General features: G+C 47.3%; 1 protein-coding gene and 1 long non-coding RNA gene across 3 annotated transcripts in view; one reads left to right on the forward strand and one right to left on the reverse strand.

The window, feature by feature from the left end:
- The window catches only part of LOC133557228 (thrombospondin-2-like), a 72066-nt gene that overhangs the window by 19915 nt on the left and 39420 nt on the right, over positions 1 to 12731 (forward strand). For both annotated transcript variants that reach the window (XM_061907534.1, XM_061907535.1), the window contains exons 7-12: positions 4595 to 4768; positions 6518 to 6648; positions 6721 to 6855; positions 9656 to 9874; positions 9943 to 10050; positions 10114 to 10273. In XM_061907534.1, the coding sequence (XP_061763518.1) occupies positions 4595 to 4768; positions 6518 to 6648; positions 6721 to 6855; positions 9656 to 9874; positions 9943 to 10050; positions 10114 to 10273 (927 nt within the window). The remainder of the gene's footprint in view (positions 1 to 4594; positions 4769 to 6517; positions 6649 to 6720; positions 6856 to 9655; positions 9875 to 9942; positions 10051 to 10113; positions 10274 to 12731) is intronic.
- Positions 9697 to 12731, reverse strand: part of LOC133557231 (uncharacterized) — a 49914-nt gene continuing 46879 nt past the window's right edge. The window contains exons 5-6 of the long non-coding RNA XR_009807732.1: positions 9929 to 12495; positions 9697 to 9840 (exon numbers count right to left, since the gene is read on the reverse strand). This is a non-coding gene — a long non-coding RNA (uncharacterized LOC133557231). The remainder of the gene's footprint in view (positions 9841 to 9928; positions 12496 to 12731) is intronic.

A 12731-nucleotide genomic window follows, 5' to 3' on the forward strand; every position in this document is an offset into this window, starting at 1 on the left:
CCAGGCCAGCCGGGAGACATAGTCTTCCCAACGTGTCCTGGGTCTTCCCCGTGGCCTCCCACCGGTTGGACGTGCCCTAAACACCTCCCTAGGGAGGCGTTCGGGTGGCATCCTGACCAGATGCCCGAACCACCTCATCTGGCTCCTCTCGATGTGAAGGAGCAGCGGCTTTACTTTGAGTTCCTCCCGGATGGCAGAGCTTCTCACCCTATCTCTAAGGGAGAGCCCCGCCACACGGCGGAGGAAACTCATTTCGGCCGCTTGTACCCGTGATCTTATCCTTTCGGTCATGACCCAAAGCTCATGACCATAGGTGAGGATGGGAACGTAGATCGACCGGTAAATTGAGAGCTTTGCCTTCCGGCTCAGCTCCTTCTTCACCACAACGGACCGGTATAACGTCCGCATTACTGAAGACGCCGCACCGATCCGCCTGTTGATCTCACGATCCACTCTTCCCTCACTCGTGAACAAGACTCCTAGGTACTTGAACTCCTCCACTTGGGGCAGGGTCTCCTCCCCAACCCGGAGATGGCACTCCACCCTTTTCCGGGCGAGAACCATGGACTCGGACTTGGAGGTGCTGATTCTCATTCCGGTCGCTTCACACTCGGCTGCGAACCGATCCAGCGAGAGCTGAAGACCCCGGTCAGATGAAGCCATCAGGACCACATCATCTGCAAAAAGCAGAGACCTAATCCTGCGGTTACCAAACCGGAACCCCTCAACGCCTTGACTGCGCCTAGAAATTCTGTCCATAAAAGTTATGAACAGAATCGGTGACAAAGGACAGCCTTGGCGGAGTCCAACCCTCACTGGAAATGTATTCGACTTACTGCCGGCAATGCGGACCAAGCTCTGGCACTGATCGTACAGGGAACGGACCGCCACAATAAGACAGTCCGATACCCCATACTCTCTGAGCACTCCCCACAGGACTTCCCGAGGGACACGGTCGAATGCCTTCTCCAAGTCCACAAAGCACATGTAGACTGGTTGGGCAAACTCCCATGCACCCTCAAGAACCCTGCCGAGAGTATAGAGCTGGTCCACAGTTCCACGACCAGGACGAAAACCACACTGTTCCTCCTGAATCCGAGGTTCGACTATCCGACGTAGCCTCCTCTCCAGTACACCTGAATAAACCTTACCGGGAAGGCTGAGGAGTGTGATCCCACGATAGTTGGAACACACCCTCCGGTCCCCCTTTTTGAAGAGAGGAACCACCACCCCGGTCTGCCAATCCAGAGGTACCGCCCCCGATGTCCACGCGATGCTGCAAAGTCTTGTCAACCAAGACAGCCCCACAGCATCCAGAGCCTTAAGGAACTCCGGGCGGATCTCGTCCACCCCTGGGGCCTTGCCACCGAGGAGCTTTTTAACTACCTCAGCGACCTCAGCCCCAGAAATAGGAGAGTCCACCACAGATTCCCCAGGCACTGCTTCCTCATAGGAAGACGTGTTGGTGGGATTGAGGAGGTCTTCGAAGTATTCCTTCCACCTGTCCACAACATCCGCAGTCGAGGTCAGCAGAACACCATCCGCACCATACACGGTGTTGATAGTGCACTGCTTCCCCTTCCTGAGGCGGCGGACGGTGGTCCAGAATCGCTTCGAAGCCGTCCGGAAGTCGTTTTCCATAGCTTCCCCGAACTCTTCCCATGTCCGAGTTTTTGCCTCCGCGACCGCTGAAGCTGCACACCGCTTGGCCTGTCGGTACCTGTCCACTGCCTCCGGAGTCCTATGAGTCAAAAGGACCCGATAGGACTCCTTCTTCAGCTTGACGGCATCCCTCACCGCTGGTGTCCACCAGGGGGTTTTAGGATTGCCGCCCCGACAGGCACCAACTACCTTGCGGCCACAGCTCCGATCTGCCGCCTCGACAATAGAGGTGCGGAACATGGTCCACTCGGACTCAATGTCCAGCACCTCCCTCGTGACATGTTCAAAGTTCTTCCGGAGGTGGGAATTGAAACTTTGTCTGACAGGAGACTCTGCCAGACGTTCCCAGCAGACCCTCACAATGCGTTTGGGCCTCCCAGGTCTGTCCGGCATCCTCCCCCACCATCGCAGCCAACTCACCACCAGGTGGTGATCGGTAGAAAGCTCCGCCCCTCTCTTCACCCGAGTGTCCATAACATGAGGCCGCAAATCCGATGACACAACTACAAAGTCGATCATGGAACTGCGGCCTAGGGTGTCCTGGTGCCAAGTGCACATATGGACACCCTTATGTTTGAACATGGTGTTCGTTATGGACAAACTGTGACGAGCACAAAAGTCCAATAACAAAACACCACTCGGGTTCAGATCCGGGCGGCCATTTTTCCCAATCACGCCTCTCCAGGTTTCACTGTCGTTGCCAACGTGAGCGTTGAAGTCTCCCAGTAGGACAAGGGAATCACCCGGGGGAGCACTTTCCAGTACTCCCTCGAGCGTTCCCAAAAAGGGTGGGTACTCTGAACTGCTGTTTGGTGCATAAGCACAAACAACAGTCAGGACCCGTCCCCCCACCCGAAGGCGGAGGGAGGCTACCCTTTCGTCCACCGGGTTAAACTCCAACGTACAGGCTTTGAGTCGGGGGGAAACAAGAATTGCCACCCCAGCCCGTCGCCTCTCACTGCCGGCAACGCCAGAGTGGAAGAGGGTCCAGTCCCTCTCGAGAGAAGTGGTTCCAGAGCCCTTGCTGTGCGTCGAAGTGAGTCCGACTATATCCAGCCGGAATTTCTCGACTTCGCGCACTAGCTCAGGCTCTTTCCCCCCCAGTGACGTGACGTTCCACGTCCCAAGAGCTAGCTTCTGTAGCCGAGGATCGGACCGCCAAGTGCCCTGCCTTCGGCTGTCGCCCAGCTCACAATGCACCCGACCTCTATGGCCCCTGCTATGGGTGGTGAGCCCATTGGAGGGGTGACCCACGTTGCCTCTTCGGGCTGTGCCCGGCCGGGCCCCATGGGAACAGGCCCGGCCACCAGGCGCTCGCCATCGTGCCCCACCTCCGGGCCTGGCTCCAGAGGGGGGCCCCGGTGACCCGCGTCCGGGCGAGGGAGATCTGGGTCCATGATGTTTCTTCTTCATATAGGTCTTCGAGCTGCTCTTTGTCTGATCCCTCACCTAGAACCTGTTTGCCTTGGGAGACCCTACCAGGGGGCTTTATGCCCCCGGACAACATAGCTCCTAGGATCATTGGGACACGCAAACTCCTCTACCACGATAAGGTTGCAGCTCAGAGAGGAGCTCTGTATGTACCTTTCAGCATTAATGGTGCCTTCACAGATGTGTAAGTTACCCATGCCTTGGGCACTAATGCACCCCCATTTGATTGATTGAAGCTTTTATTAGTAGATTGCACAGTGCAGTACATATTCCGTACAATTGACCACTAAATGGTAACACCCGAATAAGTTTTTGAACTTTTTAAGTCGGGGTCCACGTAAATCAATTCATGGTAATGATTACCATACCATCACAGATGCTGGCTTTTGAACTTTGCATAGATAACAGTCTGGATGGTTCGCTTCCCCTTTGGTCCGGATGACACTACGTCGAATATTTCCAAAAACAATTTAAAATGTGGACTCGTCAGACCACGGGACACTTTTCCACTTTGCATCAGTCCATCTTAGATGACCTCGGGCCCAGAGAAGCTGGCGGCGTTTCTGGATGTTGTTGATAAATGGCTTTCGCTTTGCATAGTAGAGCTTTAACTTGCACTTACAGATCTAGCGACGAACTGTATTTAGTGACAGTGGTTTTCTGAAGTGTCCCTGAGCCCATGTGGTGATATCCTTTAGAGATTGATGTCGGTTTTTGATACAGTGCCGTCTGAAGGATCAAGTCATGGTCATTCAATGTTGGTTTCCGGCCATGCCGCTTACGTGGAGTGATTTCTCCAGATTCTCTGAACCTTTTGATGATATTATGGAGCGTAAATGTTGAAATCCCAAAATTTCTTGCAATTGCACTTTGAGAAACGTTGTTCTTAAACTGTTTGACTATTTGCTCACGCAGTTGTGGACAAAGGGGTGTACCTCGCCCCATCCTTTCTTGTGAAAGACTGAGCATTTTTTGGGAAGCTGTTTTAATACCCAATCATGGCACCCACCTGTTCCCAATTAGCCTGCACACCTGTGGGATGTTCCAAATAAGTGTTTGATGAGCATTCCTCAACTTTATCAGTATTTATTGCCACCTTTCCCAACTTCTTTGTCACGTGTTGCTGGCATCAAATTCTAAAGTTAATTATTTGCAAAAAAAAAAATGTTTATCAGTTTGAACATCAAATATGTTGTCTTTGTAGCATATTCAACTGAATATGGGTTGAAAAGGATTTGCAAATCATTGTATTCTGTTTATATTTACATCTAACACAAATTCCCAACTCATATGGAAACAGGGTTTGTATATAGCCCTAAATCACAAGTGTCTCAAAGGGCTGCACAAGCCACAACGACATCCTCGGTTCAGCGCCCACATAAGGGCAAAGAAAAACTCACAACCCAGTGGGACGTCGATGAGAATGACTATGAGAAACCTTGGAGAGGACCGCAAATGTGTAGCACAGTAGACGTGATTCCGAGTCAAAGTGTACGTGCAGTTGCAGGAGGCTGGGCGGACTGGTCGGAATGGGGTCTGTGCTCCAAGTCGTGCGGGGGAGGCCTGTTGAGTCGGGAGAGGACGTGTTCCAACCCTGCACCCCAGTATGGCGGTAGGCTGTGTGCCGGAGACGCTACGGACTACCAAGTGTGCAGCAAACAGCCATGCCCTTTAGGTAAACACACAAAGAAATGCTAACCGTGCTAACTTCATTAGCCTGAGCTGAAGATGTGGTTTCTGTTATGCAGTAAGTCCTTTTTCTAATGCTAATACAGCGGAACCTCCATTTACGAAACCCAAGCTTTCCGATGGCGTGTGCAAACCATGTCTCTGCGTACGGACTAGGGTTGTACGGTATACAGTTTATTTTGACCGCATATGCTCCTCTTCCTTAACGGTCGATGGGTAGTGATCAGGTATACAAGACTCCAGATTTAGCTTAAATACACACTCAGACTGGACTTTAGAGAACACTGTGACCAAGTTTTGAGCAAATAAACGGCGCACATTTAAGTAAAACTTTTTCAAAAAATTGTTATGACATTCTGATAACTGCGATGAGGTGGCGACTTGTCCAGGGTGTACCCCGCCTTCCGCCCGATTGTAGCTGAGAGGCACCAGCGTCCCCAAAGGGGAATAAGTGGTAGTAAATGGATGGATGGATGGAATCTGATAATAGTTTATGTCCAAATGTTTTTTTACACATGCATTTCAATTAATGCAAGTAAGCAATTAACTGCAAATAATCAAAAATCAGAAGTGTGATTAATCAGACTAAAAATAATTATTTAATAAGACAAAAATAACTATTTCTGAAGGGTTTTAATAATATTTTATGGACTAATTTCAGGAAGTGGGCAAAGCAACAAATACTACTTTTCCAGTGTTTAAGGTACCTTATTTTCCGGACCTTAGGGCACACCGGATCATAAGGTGCACCACATTAAAAGGCGTATTAAGGAGTCATATAATGAATTTTTTTCTAAATGTAAAACACTTCCTTGTGGTCTACTTAACATGTAATGGTGGTTCTTTGGTCAAAATGTTGCATAGATGAGGTTTTATAAATCATCCCGATATATACAGTCGTGGAATTAACTCGTTATTATGCCTAATTTTGTTATGATGCCCCACTGGATGCATTAAACAATGTAACAAGGTTTTCCAAAATAAATCAACTCAAGTTATGAAAAAAAATGCCAACATTGCACTGCCATATTTATTATTGAAGTCACAAAGCGCATTCATTTTTTTTTAACATGCCTCAAAACAGCAGCTTGGAATTTGGGACATGCTCTCCATGAGAGAGCATGAGGAGGTTGAGGTGGGCGGGGGGGGGGTGTATTGTAGCGTCCCGGAAGAGTTAGTGCTGCAAGGGGTTCTGGGTATTTGTTCTGTTGTGTTACGGTGCGGATGTTCTGCCAAAATGTGTTTGTCATTCTTGTTTGGTGTGATTTTACAGTGTGGCGCATATTTGTAACAGTGTTAAAGTTGTTTATGCGGCCACCCTTAGTGTGACCTGTATGGCTGTTGACCAAGTATGCATGGCATTCACTTGTATGTGCGAAAAGCCGTAGGTATTATGTGACTGAGCCGGCACGCAAAGGCAGTGCCTTTAAGGTTTATTGGCAATCTGTACAGCGGCGTTTTAAAAAGTCATACATTTTACTTTTTGAAACAGATACCGATAATATTACATTTTAAAGCATTTATCAGCCGTTAATATTGGCAGCCCGATATTATCGGACATCTCTAGTAATATTATATATCCAAAATGTACTCACAGTATGGTAGTGTTGCAGCTCCCTTTCTGCTGGCATGTCATTCTACTTTGCTTTGGGACACGTCTGCAGGAAAAGAGTGAAGTTTTGCAAGATGAATTCATATCAAACTGTGCAGAATACGATCACTTGTGTGTTTTCAGACCCGTGTTTGCAGTCGAGTCCGTGCTTCCCCGGCGTGGCGTGCTCCTCGCGAAGTGACGGCTCCTGGCAATGCGGGCAGTGTCCGCTGGGTTCCCACGGCAACGGCACTCACTGTGAAGACGACGACGAGGTGAAGGAAGTCCGGGTTGTGGATATTTGTCCTACTTAAAAGACGCTCGTGCTTGTTGGGCCATCTCTGCAGTGTGAGGTGGCGGGCGTGTGTGCTACAGAGTGCGTGAACACGGACCCTGGCTTCTTCTGTCTCCCGTGTCCTCATCGTTACAAAGGCAACCAGCCCTTCGGCCTCGGGCTAAAAGAGGCTCAAAGGAACCGTCAGGCATGCGTTTTTTTTTTCCCTCTGGTTTTGGTTTTACAAAACCCGAAACCAGTGAAGTTTGCACGTTGTGTAAATTGTAAATAAAAACAGAATACAATGATTTGCAAATCCGTTTCAACCTATAATCAATTGAATAGACATGATGAGCTGGCGATTTGTCCTGGGTGTAGCCCGCCTTCCACCCGGTTGTAGCTGAGATAGGCGCCAGTGCCCCCCGCGACCCCGAAAGGGAATAAGCGGTAGAAAATGGATGGATGGGATGGATGGATGGATGCATAGAGAAGATATTTAATGTACTAAACTTTGTTATTTTTTGACAAACATTAGCTCATTTGGAATTTGACACCTGCAAAATGTTTCAAAAAAGCTGGCACAAGTGGCAAAAAAGAGTGAGGAAGTTAAGGAATGCTCATCAAACACTTATTTGGAACATCCCACAAGTGAAGAGGCTAATTGGGAACAGGTGGGTGCCATGCTTGGGTATAAAAAGCAGCTTCCATGAAATGCTCAGTCATTAATAAGCAAGGACGGTCGAGGGTCACCACTTTGTCAACAAATGCGTGAGCACATTGTCTAACCGTTTAAGAACAACATTTCTCAACGAGCTATTGCAAGGAATTTCACCATCTACAGTCTGTGATATCATCAAAAAGTTCAGAGAATCTGGAAAAAAATCACTGCACGTAAGCGGCAAGCCTGAAAACCAACATTGAATGCCCGTGACCTTCGATCGCTCAGGCGGTACTGCATCAAAAAAGCGACAGTTTGTAAAGGATATCACCACATGTGCTCAGGAACACTTTAGAAAACCACTGTCAGTAACTACAGTTTGTCGCTTCATTATGCAAAGCGAAAGCCATTTATCAACAACACCCAGATCAAACACTTATTTGGAACATCCCACAAGTGAACAGGCTAATTGGGAACAGGTAGGTGCCATGCTTGGGTATAAAAATCAGCTTCCACGAAATGCTCAGTCATTAATAAGCAAGAACGGGGCGAGGGTCACCACTTTGTCAACAAATGCGTGAGCACATTGTCTGAATGTTTAAGAACAACATTTCTCAACGAGCTATTGCAAGGAATTTCACCATCTACAGTCTGTGATATCATCAAAAGGTTCAGAGAATCTGGAAAAAAAAAAATCACTGCACGTGAGCGGCAAGCCTGAAAACCAACATTGAATGCCCGTGACCTTCGATCGCTCAGGCAGTACTGCATCAAAAAAGCGACAGTTTGTAAAGGATATCACCACATGTGCTCAGGAACACTTTAGAAAATCATTGTCAGTAACTACAGTTTGTCGCTTCATTATGCAAAGCGAAAGCCATTTATCAACAACACCCAGATCAAACACTTATTTGGAACATCCCACAAGTGAAAAGGCTAATTGGGAACAGGTGGGTGCCATGCTTGGGTATAAAAAGCAGCTTCCACGAAATGCTCAGTCATTAATAAGCAAGGACGGGGCGAGGGTCACCACTTTGTCAACAAATGCGTGAGCACATTGTCTAACCGTTTAAGAACAACATTTCTCAACGAGCTATTGCGAGGAATTTCACCATCTACAGTCTGTGATATCATCAAAAGGTTCAGAGAATCTGGAAAAAAAATCACTGCACGTGAGCGGCAAGCCTGAAAACCAACATTGAATGCCCGTGACCTTCGATCGCTCAGGCGGTACTGCATCAAAAAGCGACAGTTTGTAAAGGATATCACCACATGTGCTCAGGAACACTTTAGAAAACCACTGTCAGTAACTACAGTTTGTCGCTTCATTCTGCAAAGCGAAAGCCATTTATCAACAACACCCAGAAACGTCGCCGTCTTCGCTGGGCCCGAGCTCATCTAAGTTGGACTGATGCAAAGTGGAAAAGTGTTCTGTGGACTGACGAGTCCACATTTCAAATTGTTTTTGGAAACTGTGGACGTCGTGTCCTCCGGACCAAAGAGGAAAAGAACCATCCGGATTGTTATAGGCGCAAAGTTCAAAAGCCAGCATCTGTGATGGTATGTGGGTGTATTAGGGCCCAAGGCATGGGTAACTTACACATCTGTGAAGGCACCATTAATGCTGAAAGGTACATACATGTTTTGGAGCAACATGTGTTCTCATCCAAGCAACGTTATCATGGACGCCCCTGCTTATTTCAGCTAGACAATGCCAAGCCACGTGTTACAACAGCGTGGCTTCATAGTAAAATAGTGCGGGTACTAGACTGGCCTGCCTGTAGTCCAGACCTGTCTCCCATTGAAAATGTGTGGCGCATTATGAAGCCTAAAATACCACAACGGAGACCGCGGACTGTTGAACAACTTAAGCTGTACATCAAGCAAGAATGGGAAAGAATTCCACCTTGTTATTCGTCCCTGGTTCAATTCCCACCTAGTACCAACCTCGTCACGTTCGTTGTGTCCTGAGCACGACACTTCACCCTTGCTCCTGATGGGTGCTGGTTGGCGCCTTGCATGGCAGCTCCTTCCATCAGTGTGTGAATGTGTGTGTGAATGGGTAAATGTGGAAGTAGTGTCAAAAGCGCTTTGAGTATCTTGAAGGTAGAAAAGCGCTATACAAGTACAACCCATTTAACCCATTTATTTATTGATTATTTGCAAAAATAATTACGTTTCTCAGATCGAACATTATCATATATTTTCTTTGCAGTCTATTCAATTAAAAATAAGTTGACAAAGATATGCAAATCATTGTATTATGTTTTTATTAATCACCTACACAACGTGCCAACTTCACTGGTTTTGGGCTTTTGTACAAATGTCTCCGCTCTGGTTTTTTTTGCAGGTGTGCGAGCCGTACAACCCGTGCAGAGACAACACACACGCCTGCCACAAGCACGCAGGCTGTACGTACCTGGGCTTGGCGTCGGAGGTCCTGTACAAGTGTGTGTGCGCGGTCGGCTTTGCGGGCGACGGTTTTCTCTGCGGTGAGGACGGCGATCTGGACGGCTGGCCCAACCACAGACTGCCCTGCAAAAGGAACGCCACGCATCACTGTCAAATGGTAGCGAGACCACAACCAGTTTTGTGATCTGCGGCAGGAAGTGATCCAACTCACGTGATTGGTTGCAGGATAACTGTCCCGCGGTGCCAAACTCAGGACAGGAGGACCTGGACAAGGACGGGCGAGGCGACGCCTGTGATCCCGACGACGATAATGATGACATCGTTGATGAACAAGTGTGTTATTAACCACTTCCATTTGGATTCCTAAAATACTACACGCTTATGTGTGTTTTGCAGGACAACTGCCCGCTGGTGTACAACCCTCGACAGTTCGATACCGACCGGGATAGCATCGGGGACCGCTGTGACAACTGTCCCTTTGATAGCAACTCGCTGCAGACGGATACCGATGGCGACGGCGAGGGGGACGCCTGCAGTATTGACATCGACGGAGACGGTAGGAAGCTGTTGAATTGTAGGGGTGTAACGGTACGTGTATTTGTATTGAACCGTTTCGGTACGGGAGTTTCGGTTCGGCACGCGGGCGTACCGAACAAGTTCGGAAGCAGAAGTCTTCACAAGCTGCTCTGCTTTCTGCCTCTGTGTCTGCCTCATTGTCCTGCCCACACAATCAATCAATGTTTACTTATATAGCCCTAAATCACTAGTGTCTCAAAGGGCTGCACAAACCACCACGACATCCTCGGTAGGCCCACATAAGGGCAAGGAAAACTCACACCCAGTGGGACGTCGGTGACAATGATGACTATGAGAACCTTGGAGAGGAGGAAAGCAATGGATGTCGAGCGGGTCTAACATGATACTGTGAAAGTTCAGTCCACAATGGATCCAACACAGTCGCGAGAGTCCAGTCCAAAGCGGATCCAACACAGCAGCGAGAGTCCCGTTCACAGGAAACCATCCCAAGCGGAGGCGGATCAGCAGCGCAGAGATGTCCCCAGCCGATACACAGGCAAGCAGTACATGGCCACCGGATCGGACCGGACCCCCTCCACAAGGGAGAGTGGGACATAGAAGAAAAAGAAAAGAAACGGCAGATCAACTGGTCTAAAAAGGGAGTCTATTTAAAGGCTAGAGTATACAAATGAGTTTTAAGGTGAGACTTAAATGCTTCTACTGAGGTGGCATCTCGAACTGTTACCGGGAGGGCATTCCAGAGTACTGGAACCATCTGATTGGTTACATACAAAGCCAATCAGCAGTGCGTATTCAGAGCGATGTAACAGCCAATCAGCAGTGCGTATTCAGACGTCAGAACGATGTAGTCAATGCTTTAGCGTCGAGCAGATATTCGTCTAGTAGGGGAGGACCGGACTCTACCCAAATTATACTAAACACTTCCCAGTCACAACTATTACAAACATCACTTTGAGCCCATTGACCTTCTAGAAACGTAAACTGCAGCTCAGCTCGCTCACAGTATAGGCTTGAGATGAAGGCTAATTAGCTTTTAGCATAACGTTAGCTCATTTTTGTGTGTGTGTGTGCATGCGTGTTTTAGGGGCAGCAAAGCCATGTCTGTCTGTTATTTCATTGAACTCCATTGTTTTTAGGGATGAATAGTCTCTACTATTGCAATTGTACTATTTTTTCAGCTATAGTTAAATGAATCATTAGTAATGTAGCAGCCTAATTTTGAATAGCAGGGTCCCTGCTATCACATGTTGACAAAAATACAACATTTACATAATACAAGTCAACTACAGGCTTCCCAAATGCTGTAATAAGTTGAGCATGATGAGTTGACAAACAGTTTCAATGGAAACTGTTTATTGTTAAACTTTTTATATGTAGAAGAAAGTTTTTTTCATTTTATTTAATCAAAGCAACAACTTGAGGCAATTTAATGTGGATTAACGTGGGCAGAATTATTATAGTGTTCCCAATGTTAAAAGGATAAAGCCATTGTTTACAAATTTGGCAAATAAATAAGCAAAAAATTTATATTTTGTTGATTTCTTACTGTACCGAAAATGAACCGAACCGTGACCTCTAAACCGAAGTTCGTATCGAACCGAAATTTTGTGTACCGCTACCCCCCTATTGAATTGTAATGACTATATGGAGGGACAAGCCTGACAAAGGTATTGTTGAACTATAAACACGTCCATTCAGTTGAATGGGAATTTAATGGAAATAAAGCGACGATTTCCCCATTAATTTGAGCGAGGGTGAAAGATTCGTGGATGAGGAAAGTGAGAGTGAAGAACTAGAAAAGAAAAAAAAAAAAGGGAAAAAAAAGATTATACAGTGGGAGCGATTCAGATGTTATTAGACAAATTTACTAGGATAATTCTGAGTTGAGTTTTCAAGTGGGCTTCACGGTGGCAGAGGGGTTAGTGCGTCTGCCTCACAATACGAAGTTCCTGCAGTCCTGGGTTCAAATCCAGGCTCGGGATCTTCCCGTGTGGAGTTTGCATGTTCTCCCCGTGAATGCGTGGGTTCCCTCCGGGTACTCCGGCTTCCTCCCACTTCCAAAGACATGCACCTGGGGATAGGTTGATTGGCAACACTAAATTGGCCCTAGTGTGTGAATGTGAGTGTGAATGTTTTTTGTCTATCTGTGTTGGCCCTGCGATGAGGTGGCGACTTGTCCAGGGTGTACCCCGCCTTCCGCCCGATTGTAGCTGAGATAGGCGCCAGCGCCCCCCGTGACCCCTAAAGGGAATAAGCGGTAGAAAATGGATGGATGGATAAATGCATCTTACATTTCTGCAACCTTTTATTTGATCTTCTCAAAGGACAATTCTTAGACTTAGACTTCCTTTTATTGTCATTCAAATTTGAACTTTACAGTACAGATAAGAACCAAATTTTGTTGCATTAGCTCATGGTAGTGCGGGATAAAAAAAGCAATAGGGTGCAGATATAAATAGATTACTGTACAGATAAAA

The sequence above is a fragment of the Nerophis ophidion genome, linkage group LG08, assembly GCF_033978795.1.
Source record: "Nerophis ophidion isolate RoL-2023_Sa linkage group LG08, RoL_Noph_v1.0, whole genome shotgun sequence".
Taxonomy (NCBI): domain Eukaryota; kingdom Metazoa; phylum Chordata; class Actinopteri; order Syngnathiformes; family Syngnathidae; genus Nerophis; species Nerophis ophidion.